General features: G+C 36.7%; 1 protein-coding gene across 5 annotated transcripts in view; it reads right to left on the bottom strand.

The window, feature by feature from the left end:
• Window positions 1-24,569, bottom strand: part of CCDC186 (coiled-coil domain containing 186) — a 54,767-nt gene that overhangs the window by 18,565 nt on the left and 11,633 nt on the right. For 4 of the 5 annotated variants that reach the window (XM_058435995.1, XM_058435996.1, XM_032177323.2 and 1 more), the window contains 5 exons: window positions 23,102-23,794; window positions 18,039-18,165; window positions 11,512-11,640; window positions 6,033-6,245; window positions 4,982-5,101 (listed from right to left, as the gene is read on the bottom strand). In XM_058435995.1, coding sequence (XP_058291978.1) covers window positions 4,982-5,101; window positions 6,033-6,245; window positions 11,512-11,640; window positions 18,039-18,165; window positions 23,102-23,733 — 1,221 coding nt within the window. In that variant the 5' untranslated portion in view covers window positions 23,734-23,794. The remainder of the gene's footprint in view (window positions 1-4,981; window positions 5,102-6,032; window positions 6,246-11,511; window positions 11,641-18,038; window positions 18,166-23,101; window positions 23,795-24,569) is intronic. The other variant, XM_032177341.2, reaches the window with a different exon arrangement.

Below are 24,569 nucleotides of genomic sequence, written 5' to 3'. Positions count from 1 at the left end.
CTGTAATCCCAGCTACTCAGGAGGCTGAGGCAGGAGAATCTGCTTGATCCCGGGAGGCAGAGGTTGCAGTGAGCCAAGATCGCACCACTGCACTCCAGCCTGGGCAACAGAGCAAGACTCCATCTCAAAAAAAAAGAAAAGAAAAAAAAAAACAAAAATAAATTGTTTCTTACATGTCGTTAAAAAAAATAAATCTACCATATAAGTACTGAAAGTTATATATTTTCAGTTGCTAGTTTTTAATAATAATTTGACTTGTATTAAAACTTAGTACCACTTTTAAAATATAAGCAATTATTTACTTTTTCAAATACTGACTTTTTAAAATACTAGACTCAATGGACAGGCAGGGAAAAGAAGAGACAGAGAGAAGGAACTTTATATATGTTTTTCTACTACTATATCATTAATAACTAAAAAGAGTCTGGCACATAGTAAGCACTTCATTCACTCAAAAAATAGCAATTGAGAGATTCCTATATGCCAAATAAGTATTTATTAAATAAATGAGTAAGGGAAAAGTGAGAATCACATTAAGTGTTTTGGTTAAGGTATTGACTGTGTTTCACTTATTCATTCACTCAGTATTCACTGGGCATCTATGCACCAGCCATTGTTCTATGCTTCAGGGACATACTGTATAAGAAAATAAACATAATCTCACCTGTATGAAGCTCACATTCTAGTAATGGAGACATTAAATACAATACATAAGTAAAATATATTAGTGGCAAGTGCTAAGGAACAAAAATAAAGCAAGGACATGAGAAAGTCTGGATAGAATGAAGGTTTAGAGAGATGAAAGTTTAGATAGAATACCTGGGGAAAGTCTCATTGAGAAGGTGCTAGGTGAGTACAGACTCAAAAGACATGAGCAAGAAGGTCTGCTGAAGGACTGGATATGCTAACTGAGAAATTAAGGATAAATCCAAGGCTTTTGGCCTGAGCAATGAGATGGATGGATTGTCATTTATTGACATAGGAAAGCAATGGAGGAAAGGGTACATTTTTAGTTCAATTTTAAACATGCTAAGTTTAAGATGCCTTAAGTCATCCAAGATGTCGGATGTCAAAGAAGCAGCTAAATATATGAATCTGGAGTTCTGGGTAGAAGTTGTAAATCTGGGAGTCACTAGCATATAGTTTTCTACTCGTATGTTTTCAAGTACACTAATCTTGTCCTCTGCAGTTTCTAAACTGCTGTTAATTCCATCCAATGTATTTTTCATTTCAGACATTATGTCAATCTGTTTTTTTTCTCTTTTATGTCTCCCCTTATCATATTCATGCTTTTGTCTATCTCCTTGAACATATGGAATGTATTTATAAGAGCTGCTTTAACATCATTGCCTCATTGTCTACTAATCCTATTATTTATGTCATTTCTGAATCTTTTTTTTTTTTTAAGACACAGGACAGGATCTTGCTCTGTTGCCCAGGCTGGAGTGCAGTGGCATGATCATAGCTTCAACTCCTGGGCTCAAGTGATCCTCCCATCTCAGCCTCCCAAATGGCTAGGACTACAGGCATACACCACCACACCTGGCTAATTTTTTAAAGTTCTTTGTGTAGAGATGGGGACCTCGCTATGCTGCCCAGGCTGGTCTCAAACTCCTGGCCTCAAGCAATCCTCCCACCTTAGCCTCCCCAAGTGCTAGAATTACAGGTGTGAGACACCGTGCCTGGATCTGTTCCTACTGATCTAGTTTTCCTTTCTTCTCATGATGGGCTCCATTTTCCTGCCTCTTTGCATGCCTGGTAATTTTTGACTGGATGCCAAACACAGTAAATTTTATGCTTTTAAGTGCCAGAGTTCTTTGTAGTCATTTAAATATTTTGGGCCTTTGTTTTGGGACATAGTAAATTTACTTGAAACAATTTACTTGAAGCTTGCTTTTAAAGTTTTGTTAAGGCAGATCTATAACAGACTTAATCTAAGGCAAATTCATCCTCACAACTAAAGCAACAACCTTCTGGGGGCTGCCTGATGCAGCCCTGCCTGATGCAGCCCTGCCTGATGTGTGTTGAGAGGTCATTTCTCTTTGACTGACGGAAACATGAACAATTTCGTAGCCTTGTGGGAGCTCTAGGGATTGTTGCCCCTATTTCTTTCCCCTCCTCTGTAGTTTCCTCTTACACACACACACACACACACACACACACACGTACTGATCAGTAGTCAGCTGAAGACTTGAAGGGAACTCACTGCACATTGTTGTATTTTTCTCTTTTCTGGGACTTTGCCTTGGTTCCCCATATTTTGAACTCTGTCTCCTCAATTTAGGTAGACTGCTGGGCTGTCTAGGTTCTTCTTGTTCTGCAGACTGGAACTCTCCAGGAATACCTCATTTGCTTCCCTTCACTCAGAGATCACTGTCCTATGCTGCCTGTTGTCTCAAGTCTGAAAGCCTTCATTTCATATATTTTGTCTTTTGTTTTTTAAGGTAGAAGGGTAAATCTGGACCTTGTTATTCCATAATACAATGTAGTCAATAGAATACAGTTATAGAACACTACGGTTATAGAACATAGTTTTATTAAGTGAGATAAAATGGCAAAGCAAATAAGAAGCCCGCTCTGGCTTCTAATGAGTGGGCCTTCTGAGTAAACAAACCATTTAAGAATGACACTATCACTGACAACACAACAGCCTCGGGAGAAGAGCTTATCAAGCAACAGTCTTACTTCGGGTGACCTAGTGTACAGAACATATCATAAAATACACCAAGCCCTTGTCACACATTAGGTCTGTAATATATTACCATCTACAGCCTCCTGCTGGTCTAGCTGATGGGTCCAAGACTATTCTTCTAGCTTTCTCTGAAGCAGTAATGTCTGGCAGGCACCCAGCATAGCCAAACCATGGTAGCCAAAGAACCACAGCCACATCTATTGCTAGCCGTATATACATTCAGTGAGATTATCTCATCCTGATATCAGGTAGGTGAATAAGTAGCAACCAGGTAGGTAAACAAGTAGATGAGGTACACTGGGGGAAACTCACCTTTATTTACTGTACTCAAAATAAAAGATTTCTGTTTTTAGAGGCTAGGTGTTTAAAACACATTTTCAGTTAAATCCCAAAGGAGTTTAGGGAAGGAAACAAATTGTTTCTCTTGGGTAGTCTGATGATCTGGGTAGCCAGTCCACCTACTCTTAAGTTCCGGTAATATGCACTGGGGGTCTCACCAGAAGCTACTGATCACAATGGAGCCTGTAAGCTACAGGACTGCAGTATTACTAGTACCTAAGACTTGGTGCGCAGCAACTAGAAACTAGAAAGGGTGCCTCAAGAAAAATTTACTAAGTGTCTCCTGTCTCTTGCCCACGTCTCAGAAGGTAGACTATACTAACCACATGATTATTAAATCTTGTATCCTTTGATCCAGGGACTCCTTCCAACATCCAATAGGTAAATACATAAAACAAGTAACCAGGAGCCCATCTCGGACACTCTTTTAATGTAACGACTGCGTCTCCTAAGGCTTTTATAGCCTCCAAGTTATCTAATACAGTGTTATGCACAAAGCTTGCTGGTTAATAAATGCCTTTAGTTAAAAAGAACTGTGAATTTCTACATACCAAGTCAATATGCTTGTTCATTTTCTAGCAATCTGCACCATGTAACCTTATAGAAGTCAGCCTTAAACCACTTCTCTAACCTATTTACAGAGTTATCTGGTTTCAGCTGAGCTCAAAGCTGCCACAGATCTCTTACACAGATCTGTAACAGTTCTTTTGTTCCTTAGTGCTAGTATTCTAACAGGTTTCAGGATCCTGTCTCTTAGCACTCTAGATGAAGATGAGGAAAGTACCACAGATATCAGATATGACCAAGTATTATGTTCTGATCTTGAAGCAACTCAGGTAGTTGAGAATCATTACTGTTTTTATGAATTTGGAATTTCAATTCCTCATTCTGTAACTCAAAGTAAAGGGAAAATTTAGATGGCTTAGCCGTGTTGACCTCCAGGGACTGTCATCCTCCTCCTTTCTGAAAGTTCTTTCTCTGCCTTGGCAATTCCCTCACATATGTGCTGATTAGTAGGTCAGCTTCAGACTTGAGGGAAACCCACTATTCTCTAATCTACCTTTGACCACTGTCAACAGAGACTATCCCTCCTACAGTTTTCTCTGATAATGCTATATCACAGAATACAATATAACCAAAGGTTATTCACAGTTCTACTGATTTAGAACTATTTAATGAGGTAATCTACGATTATGATTTTAACCAATATCATCAAGCCTGTTTGTGAAACCTGGAAACTGATATTTCCATAAACTTACACTTAAGTCACAACTTAGAGTTGTTCTTTTACTTCACATTCTATCATCTTCAGATTTTTATTACCTCTAATATCAGCTCAGTTAGTGCTTAAAATTACGGCATCAGGTATCAGCCTTTATAATTACTTATATTAGCTTTTTAATAAAATTAAAAAGGCACAATACCAATGGAGTCATATTTATAAAAAAGTTAAGGCAACTTATTCTTAAAATCTTTATATTATATATAAAAATATATTATTTTATATTATATTTAAATAAGAATGTATATTTTTTGAGTATAAAATCTTAGCATCATTGATTTTTAAAAATTTCTAGAGTTTACATTCAAATTTGGAAACTTACACATTCTCCCCCGTCCAGTTTCTCACAGTGTTATTTAAATTTTGCATATCAAAAAATGCTTAAAGAACAGGGCAAATTTGGGTGTTGTAAACTATGAATAGTAAAATTTAACATCCCACTCCATTTAATATGTAAATAATGTGAGGACATTTCTTTTTCATAATCACCAAATATTGAGGTCCAAACTAACTTGCAGGGGTCACTAAACTAAGCTTCAGGTCTCATTAACTGTTACTGCATCTGCTCTTAAAACTCATTCTAATCCAAAAGAGCGAGACTCCGTCTCATAAAAAAAAAAAAAAAAACACTCATTCTAATCATTATTCCATTGTATTATAGTACGTACCTTGTGTGAATCCATTTCAGCTTTTAATTTGTTTTGTGCCCACTTTACTTTGATGATGTGAGAGTTAATGTCTTCCTTTAATTTGTCTATTTCTCTGATGAGTCTACTCGTTTCACCTTCCTAAAATAATATCACTAGGTCATATATTTTCATTTATAGAATCAATTAATTATGTGTTTATCCCCCACAAAGTAACAGTCCAGTAACACTATAATCAAGGGCTGGCACACTATGGCCCACAGACTATAAAACTTATTTAAAGTCCAAATGATAACAGGGTAGCAAAATCCTAAATCCAATTAATAGACACAAAGATGATTTACTTTTACATTTTAACCAATTGGATGTATTGTCAACACAACATACCTTTATGATTCTTAACTGGCTGGCATTAAGGTGAAATATAAACTAAATTGGTTTTGTCAGAATTCCTGAGAACAATGACAATAGTCCTGAACTAAAAGCTAATGAATTAAAAAAAAAATTATCATTGAAAAATGATAATGCCCTGGAAATATGACCATTGAGAGGCTGCTAGTTAACAGGAAGGGTTCTGAATAGCTGGCTCAGTAACTAAATCTCTTTAGATAGTATCTAAGAAAGACATGTTTTTCTGTAAGAAAAACATAAATTCTCTTCTATGGTGATAAGTGTTACATTAAGATTATATCAAATTATACTTCTGGTTCTAAAACTATTCATTTTACACTACTATATACATATTTTACCAAAATATAATCTTCCCTTGAGACGCAAATTTCTCCAACATACAGATTTTAAAAGAAAGTTTTTAGAAAGCTCAAGAAAAAATTATCTAATAAACAACATGTGCCAACACTTCATCTTTTCCCTAGCAAACCTTTTCTCTGCAGACAAGTAATAAAACACTTAAATTACTAAAACATTCATGGTTTTAGAAGGTAAACTAATAAAAACAACTTTATGTTTGAGTGTTAATCATGTTAAATTATGATTATTTGATTAAATATGGAAAAGCAAAGATAACAAATTTCAAATAAAGTCAACATATTTCAAATGGCACAAGTTATACCTTAGTTTCATACAGCTGGTGCAACCGTCCTTTCTCCTGAGAAAGCTGCTTAATTTTGTTAGTGTTTTTCTCAAGTTCCTTATTTGCATCTCTAAGTTTTTTCTCAAGTGTCTCTTTTTCCTTTCGAAGGTCTAAAGATTCCTTCTCACCTCTTACATACTTCATTACCATTGCTTCTTTTTCTTGGCGTGCCTCCTCACATTTCTTGTTGGCCTTCAAAAAAAATATTACTTAGCATTAATGAATAATAATTTTTCAAATGGAAATGTATCAAAATACAAGGTATTTGTCTCTTATATTACCAATGCATTGTTTGGTTTTTGCACAACATTCCCAGGACTTGTGCCATGAAATTTTAAAATGAAAGAAAAAATTTAAAATTATAGAAAAATGGTACAATATCCCTAGCATTTGCCTTTACCCTTTCCTGTTCCTTTTACTTTGGCTAATATGGTTGCTATTTTCCATGTACTCCTCCAGATCCCCTTTCCCACTTTTTTTATCCCACCTGGTGTCCCAGGAACATGACATCATGAACCCTATCAATAAGCTCTCTTGCCCTCCAACTTCCAGTTGGGTTCAGCCAACAGAAGACAGTAGGCAGAAGCTTGGGAATGTAGGCAGAGTGAGATCTGGCTCCTCCAGAGTTCCCACAGGTTGGCTGATGGCCACTCCCCTTGTCAGGTGCCCTCTCTATACAACTACCCTCCGGCATGTAATACCTGCTCCTTGTCCGGCAGCCCTGAAATTCTGCATCTTCCCTTTTTGGGCTCCCTAAATCTTGTCCACACCTTGACAAAGAGTCTTTTTATTAAATTATCTTCATCACCGGTTTAAGTGTGCCATCTGTTTTCTGCCAGGACGCTGACTGTATAGCTGACAATTTCTAAAATCTTAACTCCCTTTCAAAAATTAAGTAGCCATATGCTGACAAATGACCATTTAATTTCCTATTTATGAAAAGCTGTCTGAAGCATTTTACACTTAATAAGAAATACCTAATTGGATTAAGTATGAAAACTATATACTCATTTAAAAATTTTCTATTAGTATGAACTGGTACTCCATATCTGAAATTTCACAGAATGAAAACTTCTACAAATAGTCCTTATTTGAAGTAACTCATGTTTGCAAATATGAAGCACATATTTATTTTACAAAAGATAGAACTTCAAACTTTAGGAATTTTCAGTATCTTTTAGTGGTAAATAAATACTGATAATGCAACTGAACTGAAGAAAGTAACTATTAAAATAAAGTTAGCAGAATGTAGGGAAAGCTTCTATGCTTTGATGAAAAATGGCTGACGAAAATGTTTCATAAAATTCTGGCACTGCTGATAAGCATATCTAGTCAACACTGAGAATGCTATACATACACATAAGTAACTTTTAAAATCTCCCAATTGGGATTTGTTTCCATTGAAACAGTCATATTAATTTTCAAATTAAGAAAGACATTGCATTAGGGATATGATAGGCCCCTGAGGTTGTAACAATGTGCCTGTAGACAAGGACTGAGAAAATTATGCTGGACTTGGCCAACAGAATTAGATTTTTAGACAACTGAATATCTGTACTTAGAAAAAGTCAATAGTCCAATGTCAACTTTGAGAAGTCTGGTTTCATAATAATTTAATATTCAGATAATGTATCAGCTATTGGAAACAAAGTAGCAGCTGTGGCCTCTGAAAGAGCTCACGATCTAGTGAGAAAGGCATATAAACAAACATTATAATGTAATACGAAAAATTATAGTAAATGAATGTACAAAAGTCCTTCAAAACATGAAAATACTTACATTCCCTGGGAGGACTTGACAGGAAGGGTAAAAGATGCTATACCTGAGCTACATATTAAAGGCTAAGCAGAATTCAATAGAATGTAAGGGGTGAATCAAGGAAAGGAATTAAAAATAGAGTGAATATCATGTGCAAACACCTGAAAGTATAAAACAGCATGACACATTTAGGAGATATAAAGTTATTTTATAGGGCTTAAATTTGGTGTGTTGGCTGGAGTGGGAAGGAAGTAGTTATAAAAACAAAGAGGTATAGATTAGATCCTCAAAGGAAGAAGAACTTCTGTCATGGTAATAAGTTGAGGTTTTATTCCATAGTCAACGTAAAGCCAAAGAAGAATTTATAAATCAGAAGCTCTTATTAAAATGTGTGTTTTAGTAAGATAACTGGTAGCAGCATGGGAGCTTCACTGAAGTTGAGAGATGGGGGGTAGAAAATAATCGAAAAAAGACAGTTCTAATAGATAAGGTGAAATATTATGAGGGTCTTGGCTGGGTGCATGGGGTCATGCCTGTAATCCCAGCACTTTGGGAGACTGAGGTGAGCAGGTCGCCTGAGCCCAGGAGTTTGAGACCAGCCTGGACCACATGGCAAAATCCCATATCTACAAAAAAACAAAAAACAAAATTAGCTGGGCATGATGGTATGCACCTGTAGTCCCAGCTATTTGGGAGGGCTAAGGCTGGAGGTCTCTTGAGCCCAGGAGGTTGAGGCTGCAGTTAGCCATTATCGCACCATTGCACTGCAGCCTGGGAAACAGACCCTGCCTCAAAAAAACAAAAAAAAACAAACAAAAAAAAAAACGGAAAATATTATGAGTCTTTACTATAGCAGGGAATGGCGCACCAGATAACAGCTCTGTTACTCATGGGGTCATCCATAGATCAACTGCAAAGGAATAACCTGGGGTGCTTGTTAAAAGTTCACACTCCTGGATCCTGCTCCATCCTGCTAATGGCAGCACCTACCTCACAGCATCATTGGGAGTATTAAACAAGACAATACAGTAACTGTTATTTAAGCTATTATAGAAGGTCCATTTATGGCACAGATAAAGGAAGACAGGCCAATTAAGGTCTTTGGATTTACCCACTATAAGTAAGATGATTATCATTGACTAGGATAAAGATAAGTAAAACATGAATAAGATAATCAATAGGACTCAATAGATAAAATTAACACAAAGTATATGAAGTGTAGCTTCTACAAGTATGGCAGATAAACCCTCCTCATTCAATACACCAAAAATTTTAGATGAAAAATAACAAACACCTTTTAATACATAGTTGAGCTCACAAGTACGGGAAATTTCCAGGGCTAAAAGATCTAAGACAAAGTAGAAATCCAGAATGGTATACTAGGGTTAAAACCTTCACTGCCCTGTGATACTTATTAATATCAGGCCATGGGAGATGTGGGTGGGGGAAATGTTATCAAGTCCCCGAGAATTTATAATACAGCTACACTCTCTTGTAAGTAGGGTTCAAATTCATTCTACCTATCTGGTCTGTGAAATGAGGAAACCTCAATCTGGAAATTAAACAGCAGGTGAATGTGTGTGTGCACATGAACATGGGTAAACACATATGGGAACCTATTTTTAAACAAAACTTACTAGGCTTAGTGACAACAGGTGAAAGATAAATAAGTGTTCATTTTACTAATCTTTCATCTTTTCTATACGCTTGAAAATTCTCAAAAAGTTGGGAGGAAAAGTTAGAGGAAAAAAAGGAATGAGGCAGATTAATAATAGATCAGTCTTCCAAAATCTACTTTAATAATATCCACTTCTTAGGGTTGTTGTGAAGATCAAACAAGTTAACACTTGTAAAGTATTTTGAACATGGCTTTGCACACAGCTAAAAGTCAGTATATCAGCTACTATTATTAGCATCATCTACACTCTTCATCATTAAGGAGAACACATACATAGCAGTGAGTGTAGTACATTGCCATTTGTTTTTTAAAAGCCAGGGGAGGAAAAAGGAAAAAAATACAAGAATCTATGCAACAAACATTTTTGGAAGGATACACAGGAAACTGGCATCAGTGGTTACCTTTAGGAAGGGGGTAAAACGTTTGGAAGAAGACTTTTTCAAATGTTTGAACTGTTACCATGTACACCAACTACTATTTTATTTTAAATATTAAGCTTCAAAGAGTTTTAGGAAGGAAGGAAGGAAGGAAGGAAGGAAGGAAGGAGAAGGAAAGAGAAAGGAAGGGAAGAAAAGGGAAGGAAAGGGAAGGGAAGGAAGGGAAGGGAAGGAAGGAAAGGAGGGAAGGAGGTAGGAAAGAAAGGAAGGAAAGGAAGGAAGGAAAGGGAGGAAGGGAGGAAGGCAGGAGGGCAGGAAGGCAGGCAGGCAGGCAGGCAGGCAGGCAGGAAGGCAGGAAGGCAGGAAGGCAGGAAGGCAGGCAGGCAGGCAGGCAGGCAGGCAGGCAGGCAGGCAGGAAGGCAGGCAGGCAGGCAGGCTGGCTCACCAGTTGATTCTAATGACTGGCTGGCTATGTTTGGGCCCGCTAAAACCAGTTACTTCTTAAGCTCTTAGGCTCTGTATTTCCCTTCCATTAGTACAAAAGGGTTCGGAACTGATAGCAGGAGAGTTAAACATAACATTTCTAAAGCAAGGAGTCAGCATGTTTTAAAGAATCATCCAAATAAAGGCTGAGGATAATCTGTTTCCTAAAGTCCTTCCAGAATGCTATCTACAGTAGCAGCTTCAGGGTAGAAAGGGTGGGATCCATCACAGTCAAATAATGAAGGTGTGAGTTAACCCTTTCAGATTCAATTCATTGTGAAGACTAATTGTTAGTCAGATACTATGCTAGGTTTTGTGGATACAGAAATGAAGATGACAAAGATGTCATCCATAAAGAGTTCAGGCAAGTAATAAAAAAGCACTGCTTAAAATTACCTCTTCTGAGATCATATATACCAACTCAAAAAGATTACCAAGGTATATTAAGTATGGGAAAAAAGCTTACAAAAAAGATGTATAGTATTATTCCAATCAAATAGGGGGAAAAAAGTATATGACCATGTACAAATATACATGTGTGACTTGTACATGTAAGATACATAACCAAAATACCAATAATTAGCTATGGAACAAGGAATGGGATATAAAAGGATTGTAGGCAGGGGAAGAAGACGTACAGATTAAAAAAAAAATTTTTATTCCATACACCTCCTTAATTTATTCATCTGTATGTATTTATATATTGCTTTAGAATTTTTAATGACTTACTATTTTTTTTTAGACAGAGTCTTGCTTTGTCACCCAGGCTGGAGTGCAGCGGTGCAATCTCGGCTCACTGCAACCTCCGCCTCCTGAGTTCAAGTGATTCTCCTGCCTCAGCCTCCCAAGTAGCTGGGACTACAGGCATGCGCCACCACGCCTGGCTAAACTTTTTGTATTTTTAGTAGAGATGGGGTTTCACCATGTTAGCCAGGCTGGTCTCAAACTCCTGACCTCAGGCAATCTGCCTGCCTCAGCCTCTGAAAGTGCTGGGATTACAGGCATAAGTCACCACGTCTGGCCTAATGGCTTATTTTTATATAAAAGAATCACCTAGTATTAATACAATAGTGAGGTCCAAAATAGTCTAACAGCGTTAGCTAATTTTAACAAAGGAGTCACCAGAATATCAAGTTAATAATGACAACCATGTGAGAAATACCTGTTCCATCCGTTGGGCCATCTCTTTGTGTAACTGCTGAATTGCATTTTTAGCTGTAATGTCTTGAGCTACCAGTTTATCTCTGGAAGCTTTAACTTCTTTATTAAGTTCTTCTATTCTTGATTCTAACTGTAAAGAAAATCATTTCCAAATTATTTTTATAGCTATACCAAACAGACCACCAATACTGCAAATAAATATAAACAAAGTAAATAAACATAAAGAATACAATGAATATACTTCAGCTCTAGAAATAAAAACTTTTAGCCATGTTTCTATATCTCACTGGCATTTAGTAAAGATCTGGAGATTCCATTAAGGTAAGGTATCTGGCAACCCCTAGAATATCCACTAAGGAATAATGCAAAGAATGACAGTAGAGTCCTGCCTTATCTGTGGCTTCACTTTCTATGGTTTCAGCAACCTTCAACCACCGTCCAAAAATATTAAATAAAAACTTCCAGAAATAAACAATTCACAAGTTTTCAATTGCATGCCATTCTGAGTAGTGTGATGAAATCTTGTGTTGTCTCACTATGTCTCACTCAGACTGTGAGTCATCCCTTTGTCCAGCATGTCTGCACTGTACACACTGCCTGCCAGTTAGTCTCTTAGTAGCCATCTCAGTTACCAGACTGACTATGGCAGGATGACAGTGCTTGTGCGCAGCAATACTTAGCCCTTAATTAATACGTAAGTTTACTTATTAGTGGCCCCAGAGTATAAGAATAGTGATGCTGGCAATTCACATGTGCCAAAGAGAGGCTTTAAAGTGCTTATTTTAAGTGAAATGGTGACTTGAAAGAAAAAAAATCATATACTGAGGTTGCTAAGATCTACAGTAAGAATGAATCTTCTATCCATGAAACTGCGAAGAAGAAAAAAGAAATTCATGCTAGTTTTGCTGTCACACCTCAAACTTCAAAAGTTATGTATGGCCACACTGCATAAGTGCTTTGTTAAGATGGGAAAGGAGCCAGGTAGTGGCTTATGCCTGTAATCCCAGCACTTTGGAAAGCTGAGGAGGGGGAACTGCCTGAGGTCAGGAGTTTAAGACGAGCACGGTCAACACAGCAAGACCCAATCTCTACAAAAAATTTTAAAAATTAACTGGGCATGGTGGTGCATGCCTATAGTCCCATCTACTCAGGAGGCTGAGGCAGGAAGATTGCTAGAGCCCAGGAGTTGAGGCTACAGTGAGCTGTGATCCCACTATGGTACGCCAGCCAGTGATGAGACCCTGTCTCTGAAAAAAGAAAAAAAAAAAAAAAAAAAGGATGAAAAGGGCATTCATTTATCAGGGGCAGACATAAACAGAAACATATTCTGATTAATGGCAATCAAGTTCAGTGCTATAGACAATTTCATGCATCTACTTAGGATCTTGGAATAAATTCCCCTCAGATAAGGGGGAACTCTGTACTGTATAGTGAAAATATCATGAAAGAAATTTCAATGTTATATTAGACAACATTCACTTAATGCAAAAGAAGGCAGTGAAGGAGGAATAGGGGAAGAAAAAAGACATGAAACATGGAAAACGAAAGATATGGCAGACATAAATCCCACTGTCAATAATAACATTAAATGAAAGTGGATTTAATAATCATATCAAAATGCAGAAATTAACAGACTTAAAGAAACAAGATTCAACTATATGTTGTCTATAGAAGGCATTTTAGGTTCAAAATGCAAGTAAACTGAAAAGAGTGGAAAAAAATATATAATGCAAACAGCAATCGTAAGGAAAGAGTGGCTATATTTACATAAAAAACAGACTAAAATTAAGAATGTTACCCGAGATAATGAATAGCTCATAAAAATAAAAAAGATCAAGCCATCAGAAAGATCTAACACATAAATGTATACGCATCTAAGAATGTAGCATCAAAATACATGAGGTAAAAACTAACAGAAATAAAAGGGAAAATAGACAGGTCAACAATAATTGGAGACTTCACTACCCTACTTTCAATAATAAATAGAATTTGGTAGATGATTAACACAGAAATAGGAGACTTAAACACTACCAAACAATGGAATCTAATACATTTATACAACACTCCACCCAGGAACAGCAGTGTATACATTTTCATCAAGTGCATATGGAATATTCTCCATGACAGAGAATATGCTAGGTTACAAACAAACTTCCATAAATTTAAAAGATTAAAATTATATGAAGTACATTCTCCAACCATAATGGAATAAAATGAGACCTCAGTAACAGAAAGAAATTTGGGAAATTCACAAATTTGTGAAAATTAAACCACATACTCCTAAAGAAACACAGAAGAAATTGCAAGGGAAATTAGGAAGTACTAGATGACTAATGAAAATGAAAACATAATATACCACAACTTAGGAGACACATCTAAAGGAATGCTTAGAGGAAAATTTATAACTACAAATACCTATATTAAAAAAGCAGAAAGGGGGCCAGGCACAGTGGCTCAAGCCTGTAATCTCAGCACTTTGGGAGGCAGAGGCAGGAGGATCACCTGAGGTCAGGAGTTCAAGACCAGCCTGGCCAACACTGTGAAACCCCGTCTCTACCAAAAATACAAAAATTAGCTGGGCATGGTGGCGGGCGCCTGTAGCCCCAGCTACTTGGGAGGCTGAGGCAGGAGAATCACTTGAACCCAGGAGGCAGAAGTTGCAGTGAGCCGAGATTGCGCCACTGCACTCCGGTCTGGGTGACAAGAGCGAAATGCTGTCTCAAAAAAAAAAAAAAAAAAAAAAAAAAAAAAAAAAAAAAAGGGTATCAAATTAATAACCTAAACTTGCATCTTAGAACACTGGAAAAACAGCAAACTAAACCAACCACCAAGAGGAGGAAGAAAATAATAAAAACTAGAATGGAAATTAATGAAATAAAGAACAGAGAAACAGAGACAAGGCCAGGTGAAGTGGCTCATGCCTGTAATCTCAGCCCTTTGGGAGGCTGAGGCAGGTGGATCGCTTGAGCTCACAAGTTTGAGACCAGCCTGGGAAACAGAGAGAAAACCTGTCTCCACAAAAAAATACAAAAATTAGCTGGATGTGGTGATGCATGCCTGTAGCAGCACCTACTCGGGAGGCTGAGGTGGGAGGATCACTTGAGCCTGGTAGGTAGAGGGTGCAGTGAACCGAGATCGCAACACCGCAGTCCAGCCTGGGTGATAGAGCCAGACTTTGTCTCAAAAAAAAAAAAAGAAAAGAAAAAGAAAAACAGAGACACAAACAAAACCAAAAATTGGTTCTCTGAAAAGATGAAGAAAACTGACAAACCTTTAGCTGGAATGACTGAGGAAAAAAGAAAGATGACTGAAATTACTAGAATCAAAACAAAAGAGGGACATTACTACTGACCTTATAGAAATAAAAAGAATTGAATAAATAAATACTATGAACAATTTAACTTAGAGACAAAATGAACAATTCCTAGAAAGACACAAAACTGTCTCAAGAAGAAATAGATCTGAATAGACCTATAACAAGTAGAGACTGAATTAGAATAATAAAAAAGAACAACAACAAAAACCTACCCACAAAGAAAAATTCAGTCCGAGGTGGCTACACAGGAAAAATTCTTTAAAACAATTAAAGAATACCAATTCTTCACAAATTTTTGCTCTTCCCCCAAAAAGGGACACTTCCCAACTCATTCTATTAATTCCTAGGTATACACCCGAGAGAAATGAAATCATATGTACACATAAAAACTAGTACGTGAATGTTCACAGAGGCATTATTCATAATAGTCAAATGGCAGAAACAACCCAAATGTCCATCAACTGATGAAGGGGTAAACAAAATATTAAAACATCAAATATCTATATAATGAACTACTATTCAATCATTAAAAAGAATGAAGTACTGATACATGCTACAACTTGAATGAACACTATGTTAAAAAAAGAATGAAGTACTGATACATGCTACAACTTAAAAACACTATGTTAAATAAAAGAAGCTAGATAAAAAGGGGTACTTATTATATAATTCCATTTATATGAAATGTCCAGAATAGGCAAATATGTAGAGACAAAGATTACTTGTTCCCTAGGGCAGGGTTGAGGAAGTACTGTTGGAGGGAAATGAGAAGTGACTACTAATGTGTGTTGCATTTCTTTTTGGGGTGATGACATGTTCTAAAACTGTGGTGAAGGTTGCACAAGTAAAAGCCACTGAGTTGTACACTTAAAATAAGTGAACTGTGAGGAAAGTTAATTATATCTCAATAAACCTGTTGAAAAAGACCTAAATCTTATAGTACACATATACTAATTTTCCTTATTACAAAATTATCTAGAGCAACACTGAGCAATAGAAGTACAAGCCACATGTAGAATTTAAACTTTCTAGTAGTCATACTTTAAAAAGTTAAAAAAAAGAAGCTGGGCACAGTGGCTCACACCTGTAATCCCAGCACTTTGAGAAGCCAAGATGGGCAGATCACCTGAGGTCAGGAGTTCAAGATTGGCCTGGCTAACATGGTGAAACCCCATCTCTACCAAAAATACAAAAACTAGCCAGGCATGGTGGCAGGCCCCTGTAATCTCAGCTACTCAGGAGGCTGAGGCAGGAGAATCGCTTGAACCCAGGAGGTGGAGGTTGCTATGAGCCAAGATCGTGCCATTGCACCCCAGCCTGGGCAACAAGAGCGAAACCCCATCTCAAAGATAAAATAGAATAAAATAAAAAGTAAAAAGAAACAAGTGAAATAGTTTATTAAACCCAAAATATCCAAAATATTATCATTCCAATATTATCAATCCACATGAAAAAAATGAGCCGTTTTATTTTTATACTAACTCTTGTAAGTTACATGTGTATTTTACACTTACAGCACCTCTCAATTCAGACTAGCTACCTTTGAAGTGCTCAATAGCTATATGCAGCTGGTGGATGCCATATTATATAGTGCAGATCTAGAGATAAAATTAAGAAGGAAAAGCTTTTCTCTTTAAAAAACAACAACAACAACAACAAAAACCCACTAATAAGGTCATGAAAGGAAGGGCTCTGATTCCATTCTACCTGCTCGGTCTGAAGTTTCGGTCACTGAGTGACCTGACTACCAAAATATGGATTCAGCCTGTTAAGACTTCCTCATACTTTACCATTCTAACTGGTTTATATGTGGGGACCCTAGAGCACATAAAAATCAGGATTAAATACATACAATTTTACAAATACAGTCACCTTCCAATCATGCATCAAGTGAAAAATTGTTTTACCAATTGTTTACTGTTATTTTCATTATATAACTTTCTGTGAAAGATGAGACAAAATACTTTTAAGGCTAGAATGCTTCTAATCCTATTCACAGAAGAAAAAGCACCTCAAAAATAAAGAGCAGCTCAGCTTTGCTATTAGTCTGAATACTCACTTTGTTGATTCATGCATCAGAAGAGTTCATTTAAAAACTAGAAAGAGGCCGGGGGCAGTGGCTCATGCCTGTAATCCCAGCACTGGGAGGCCAGGCCAAGGCCAGTGGATCACCTGAGGTCAGGAGTTCAAGACCAGCCTGGCCAACATGGTGAAACGCTGTCTCGAATAAAAATACAAAAACTGGCTGGGTGTGGTTGGTGGCTGCCTATAATCCCAGGTACTCGGGAGGCTGAGGCAGAAGAATCATTTGAACCCAGGAGGCAAAGATTGCAGTGAGCCGAGTTTGTGCCACTAAATTCCACCCTGGGTGACAAGAGCAAAACTCTGTCTCAAAGAAAAAATAAAAAATAAATTAAAAAAAAGAAAGAAAAGGACAGGCTAGGAAAGCCAGTAAGCCAGATACAATCTAAAGTATGACAGCTAGCCTTCACAATATAGTTTTTAAACATACTGAGAATGGAACCACACCAAAATATAAACTTAAAAACATCCTAATGCCAGACATAAACTTTTATATTTCTATTGCTTCCTCCCTGTTGGCAAAAACAGTCTAGTTGACTGTCAACTCAAATCGTCTTTTTGCTTATTTTGAACATAACAGAATATGTTCTACTATATGTAGTACAGCAGTCACACGTATAAGAATAAACTTACATAAAAGGAAATACATCAGGCTATGAGTCCTACTTTGTAAAAGAGAATGGTTTAAATGCCATGCAATTCTCTGCATTTAAAATATGATTTACCTTATAGAACTTCAACTTACATGCAAGTTTTCAGAATTTTTTTTTTTTTTTTTGAGACAAGGTCTCACTCTGTCACCCAGGCTGGAGTACAGTGGCACAATCTCGGCTCACTGCAGCCTCAATCTCCCTGGCTCCAGTGATCCACTCACCTTAGCCTCCTGAGTAGCTGAGATCACAGGCGCATGCCACCATATGCAGCTAATTTTCTATTTTTTTTTTTTTTTGTAGAGACAGGGTTTCACCATGTTGCCCAGGCTGGTCTCAAACTCCTGGGCTCAAGTAATCCACCCACCTTGGCCTCCCAAAGTGCTACGATTACAGGCATGAGCTGCCACAATCAGCTGCCAGGAATGTATTTATTTTATTAATTGAAGTATGGTCTTTGAAGATTTTTGTCTTTTTTACCTGTTTAATTGTGTTCATATGCTGCTTCTCAGTTTCTGTTCTTTTCTTTAGTTCTTCTCTTAAATTGTCTTTTTCTGAACAAATGTCTACGAAGAGCTCCTGATGCTTCTTATTTTCTTTAATTAACCTAAATATAAAAAGGGCAGTATATGTAAAACATAGTTTAAAATGGAGATAAAATAATATGTGGAATATAATTTCTTTACAGATTAGGGTACAGATCTATAATTATTCATTATAATGTTAATAAATTAACATTCTTAAAAAATCATTTTATAGTGAAACATAATATTTTGCAAAAGATTCTCTGGCCAATTAGGCTATTAACTTTTCCCTAGAAATATGAATATTTCAAATCAAAATATAATCATATGAATGAAAATCACACCCTTCCAAATTTATACCTTCAGGTACTACAATTATGCACCAATCCTGTCAGCATTGGCACTCATTTCAAGTTAAGTAGTTCTCAACCATGGGCAATTTTGCCCTTCCAGGCATTTGTCTGAAGATATTTTTGGTTGTCATAACAGGGGTAGGGGCTGCTACTGGCATCTAGTGGATGGAGGCCAGGGATGCTGCTAAACATCCTACAATGCACAAGACAACTCCAACAACAACCAAGAATCTGGCCCCAAATGGCAATACTGCTAAAGTTGAAAAGTCTTGCTTCAGATTTTAAAAATATTTTAATGATATTCTAATAGTTATAATGTACAGTCAATGTAAAACAGCAAAATAAAATCTAAGCAGAAATATTATCTTGAATTCCCCTAGAAAAACAGAAATAAAATCTCAAAAACTGCCTGCAAAGTACTTTTAGAAATGTAAGATGCCTAACAAAGTTAACAGCAAGTACTCTAGGACTAATAGCAATAGCTGTAACCTAATATTTATTAAGCACATTTGCTATTGGTTAAATTTAGCTTTTTTAATTTAAAAAAGTGTATCATTTCATTTAGGATTCAAAATAAGTATGAAATTATTACCATCACTTCTGTTTTATGAATTAAAAAAAAAACAAAAAAACTAGTTAGGCATGATGGCTCATGCCAGGAGTCCCAGGAAAAGCACTTGATCCCAGGAGTTCCAGGCTGCAGTGAGCTCCACTGCACTCCTACCTGGGCAACAGAATAAAGACCCTTGTCTCTAAAAATAAAATAAAAATATTAACAGCAAAACAAAACTGAAGCCTAAGACTTGTTCCAGGTCACACAGCTAGTAAGCAGTTGAACTTTGAATTTTGTTTTGGATCCAGGTATAATTCCAAAGCCCCAGGCCTTTCCACCTTCTACTTTGAAGATCACTCATTAACTTAACCAGTACTTACTCGGCATCTATTTTATGTGGGAAATATGTCAGCAAATAGTCCCTGCCCTCGTGGAACTTACATTCTAGGGGATAAAATAAAAATAGACTCTAGATATATAATAAAATGTCAGCTGGTGATTAAATCCTATTAAGAAAAATAAAGGAGAGCGAAAAGCCAGAGAGTGACTTGGGCTGCTATTTTAGATAAGTAGTCCAGATAGGCCTCTCTGAGAAGGTGACAGTTGAGCCTAGGAATCAGTGAGGAAACAACCATACAAATGTTTAGAAAAAAGGCAAATATATGCATGTTTATTCAAGCTTTTTATGACACAGTGGTTTAATTTAGATCATTTATGTGAGGCATACTCAATGTGCTACCGAAAACTACTTGAGACACAAGAGTCCTGGCTATAGTTCACAAGTGAACAATAAAGGGAGGGGGAAGTGAAAAGCAGTCAACACTCAATTTGTTACTTATGTGCCAAATGCATATTCTAGATACAGACAACTGTTCTTAATTAAGAATTTTGGTCCCAGCACTTTGGGAGGCGGAGGCGGGTGGATCATGAGGTCAAGAGACCGAGACTACCCTGGCAAACATGGTGAAACCCCGTCTCTACTAAAAATACAAAAATTAGCTGGGTGTGGTAGCGCGTGCCTGTAGTGCCAGCTACTCAGGAGGCTGAGGCAGGAGAATCACTTGAACCTGGGAAGCAGAGAGAGGTGGCAGTGAGCCGAGATCCGCCTGGCGACAGAGCGAGACTTCGTCTCAAAAAAAAATTTTGGGCTGGGCACAGTGGTGCATGCCTATAATCCTGGCACTTTGGGAGGCCAGTGTGGGTGGATCGCCTGAGCTCCGGAGTTCCGGACTAGCCTGGGCAACATCATGAAACCCCATCTCTACAACAAAAAAAACCACAAAAGTATTAGCTGAGCATAGTGGTACGCACCTGTTGTCCAAGCTACTTGGGATGCTGAGGTGGGAGGACAACTTGAGTACAGGAGGTTAAGGCTGCAGTGAGCTGAGATCACACCCACTACACCCCAGCTTGGGCAAGAGAGCAAGACCCTATCTCAAAAAAATAAAATAAAGAATTTTTGGGCCAGGAGCAGTGGCTCACGCCTATAATCCCAGAACTTTGGGAGGCTGAGGCGGGTAGATCACTTGAGGTCAGGAGTTCAAGACCAGTCTGGCCAACATGGTGAAACCCTGTCTCTACTAAAAATACAAAAATTAGCCAGGTGTAGTGGTAGGCACCTGTAGTCCCAGCTACTTGGGAGCCTAAAGTAGGAGAATTGCTTGAATCCAGGAGGCAGAGGTTGCAGTGAGCTGAGGTCACGCCACTGCACTTCAGCCTGTGTGACACAGTGCAATTCCATCTCAAAAAAAAAAAAAATTTGGTTGGAACCTTAGACAGTAATATTGATGTGTTCAAAAATCAAAGAACAGAAATAAAGAGAAGAATGGTGCTTGCCATGGCAGAGGGGGCGAGGGAAAATGGGAGATGTTGGTCAAAGCCTACAGACTTCTCAGTTATAAAATGAGTAAGTTCTGGGGATCTAATATACTCCGTGGTGATAACAGTTAATAATATCATATTGTATACTTGAAATTTGTTTAGACAGTAGATCTTAAATGTTCTCACCACACACACACACACACACACAAAGGTAACTGTCATGTGACCAATGTGTTAACTAACTTGATTGTGGTAATCATTTCACAATGTATATCAAATCATCACATTGTACTCTTTAAATATATACAATTTTATCAGTTATATTTCAATAAAGCTGGGGAAAAAATGAGGGAATGTATAAACAAAGATGTTTGGAAATAGATGTATTCATTAAAATTTCAAAGAAAGTAAAAGGAAGTTTTCTTCATAGAAAATTAGATGAAGGAAAAAGTTAAGAAAAAAATCTAGTTGTTTTAGAGCTAACCTGAATCACAAAGTATTTTATTTGGAATTAAAAACATTATGTGTATAACCAAAGATTAACCTTGATTTAAAATAACATCTGACATTTGTGTAATGTCCTTATGTCCACAAACAATTCCATCAGGTAAGTACTGTCACTCTAAGGTGAAAAATCTTTCACTCAAAGAGGTTGACTTGGCCAAGACAACAGAGCTGGCAAATGCCAATGGGTATCTTCCAAATACCAGATATCAGAATGATGATTATTCTGCTCACCCGTTCTGTCACTGTTCTGACAGGATGAAGCAAAAAAGAAACCAATTTTCTACTCTATTCCTAATATTTTTAGGTAAATTTAACAACTTGTACCTGGTTCATTTCTAATAACCGTATTTGAAAAAGTTCTAAAGCTCCACTAACAAAGCTCAGATTTTAACTTCGCATTTGTTAGCATGTGGCCTTGAACAAGTTACTTTTTATCTCTCTGTGCCTCACGTAACTCATCTGTACAATGGGGATAACAGTATATGTCACAGAGAGTTCTTGTGAAGAATCCATGAACTAATATATGTAATATACCAGGCACATAATTATCAGCATATACATGTTTACTGCTATTATTATTAAATGTATAACATAATTTATAAGGGAGGTATGAAAGTGGTAATAAGAGTCTAGATCTAAGTAAAGTGGGAAGAGGCATCAGAGATAATCTCAAGAGGAAGGTCTAAAAGAATAGGTACAGCCTACAGGAAAATGAGAAAGTTACCCTATAAAATGCAAGAATAGCAGCAGCACTGATGGTTCAAGTACAAAAGCATACAGTTTATTCACATAATATAGTATTACAGTAAGGATATGAATAGCAATAGCAGGCATTTGTTTGGAGGTAGTATTAAGAAGGGCCTTGGAGTCTTGAAGAGATACTTGCAAACCCAAGTTCACAGTAGCATTATTAACAACAGCCAAAAAGCAGAAGGAACCCAGATGTCCATTAATGGATGAATAAACAAAATGTGGTATATACATACAATGGAATATTATTCAGCCTTAAAAAGAAATGAAATTCTGACATGTTACAACACGGATAAATGAGGACATTAGGCTAAATGAAATAAGCCAGTCATGAAATGAAAAGTATATGATTTCACCTACATGAGGTATCATGAGTAGTCAAACTCAGCAACAGAAAGTAGAATGGTGGTTGACAGGGACTGAGGGCAAGTGGAAATAGTGTTGTTGTTTAACGAATACAGTGTTTCAAAAAAGTTCTGCAGATTGGTTGTCCAACAGTGTGAATATATAATAACACTACTGAAATGTAAACATAAAAATGGTTAAGATGGTAAATTTTAAACTATCATGAAAACAGAACTTCACAAATCCAAAAGAAGTCTAAACCTATATTATTATTTACTGAACGATAATCAATTATTCTGTTCTCTAAATTTTAATGTTTTAAACCAATGAATTTAGAATGAAGATTTTAAGAAAAAGTTTTGGAATTTTATGACTTGTCATTTCCTTTTGAGTTTCTCTTAGTTTTGACAATATTATACTTCTACATTCTTTCAAAAGTGAAAAATTTGAGTTGTCTATAAAAATTTCTAGCACGTTAATACATTTACACTATTTAACATATTAAACTTAGATATTTGAAAAACTTGACATTTGCTCACACATTTAGTAACTATACATTTATTGTTCAACTACTATGTGCATGATTCTAATGTGGAAGTAAAAATGAACAAAATGATATTTTCCTTTAAAGAATTCTATCTCGAATCCCTGTGGGGAAAAAAAAATAACCTAAAGGTATAAAAAACTTACTTTTTTATGATATGTTCCTGCTGCAAATATTTATCTTGCACACACTTTTCAAACAGAACTAATGCATGTTCTCCCTTATTCATTCCATTTGGTACTCGATGTTCTGCAAACTCCGTAGATAAGAGCTCAGATTCTATTTCTTCCAACAAATCCTCTGATGCTGAAACGCTCTTTATTTTTGAAATAAATTTCTTGGTGCAGTCTGTATCATAGGGGCTTTCTGAATAAGTCTTTTCATTAGCTGATTCTGGAAATGTAGATGACCTTAATTCCACCAATATTTGTGTTACTTTCTGTTCTGTTTCATTTGTTTTTGAAATTTGTTTAGCAAAATTTCCACTAGGAAAATTAGCTATTTGTTCAGAATTTTCTGAGCCTACGTCTGTTTTGGCACAAGAATCCTCACCTCCACCATGATCTGGAATATAATTTTCCTGGGCTTCAATTCGATTATTATGCTCATTAGGTTGACATAAAGTTTTATCAGTGTTTAATGACAATAGTTTGGACTCATTTTCTAATTTGCTGCTTTCATTGTCAGAAAACAAGTTGCATGAGTCTTCCTTTAATTCAGGTGTTTTCCCAACATTTTTATCAGAGGAAGTAGAGGCTATGTGGTCTGTCTCTGACATGCTGACTGGCACCAATTCACTTTGTAATTCTTCAAATCTGCTCCTGATCTTCGTTTTACATCTAAGAAATTGAAACATCAAAATTAAAAACCACTTTAAACCAAAACCCCATACAAACTTGCACACACTCTGTGATGTGGAATAACTAACACCACAAATTTTACCACTAATAATTCCTTTAAAAGCCTGTCCTTGAGAAAAAAGAAAAAGGACTAGGACAGCTAACCCAAGCTGGCTAGCTACAAGCAGTAGGGCCACTGCAAAGTCTCACTGTCTTTCCTCCTTCGTTTCAGTCAAACAACTTCATTAATTAATTTCAGTTGTAGTCTGGCATTCTCCAATCATCCCCATAAGATGTTAGGTAAGGAGTAATGCTAGCAACTAGAAGATGAGTGCCAAAGAATGCTTAGAATTCCTTCAGCTCTGTAAAGAAAAAAAGACTACCTCATAAATCTGTAAGAAAATACTGGAGAAATAATATACCAATAAAAGCACTAGAAATCACAAACCAAGATAACAAAACAACGCATATTAAAGAAGATAAAAATTTACTAAGAAGGAAACCTAAATAACAAGACACAACTACCTATAGCCCAGAGATCTAGATTTGAGACATAATGAAGTCAGGGTGTAAAGAATCCCTGGTAGAAATTAGTTTTTCATCCAGGCAGGAATCCAGGTGATTTTCAAACATTCTCATCAGGAAAAAAACAATGTCCAGTACAAAGAAAATGGAGCCCATATGCACTGCCTAGGTCAATAAAAGCAACTTTAATAAATTAATTTGACCAAGTTAGAATGTATATATATATACACACACACACACGTATATATAT

Source organism: Hylobates moloch, unplaced genomic scaffold, assembly GCF_009828535.3.
Source record: "Hylobates moloch isolate HMO894 unplaced genomic scaffold, HMol_V3 SCAFFOLD_3, whole genome shotgun sequence".
Lineage (NCBI taxonomy): Eukaryota > Metazoa > Chordata > Mammalia > Primates > Hylobatidae > Hylobates > Hylobates moloch.
This window is presented reverse-complemented; position numbering and strand designations above follow the sequence as displayed.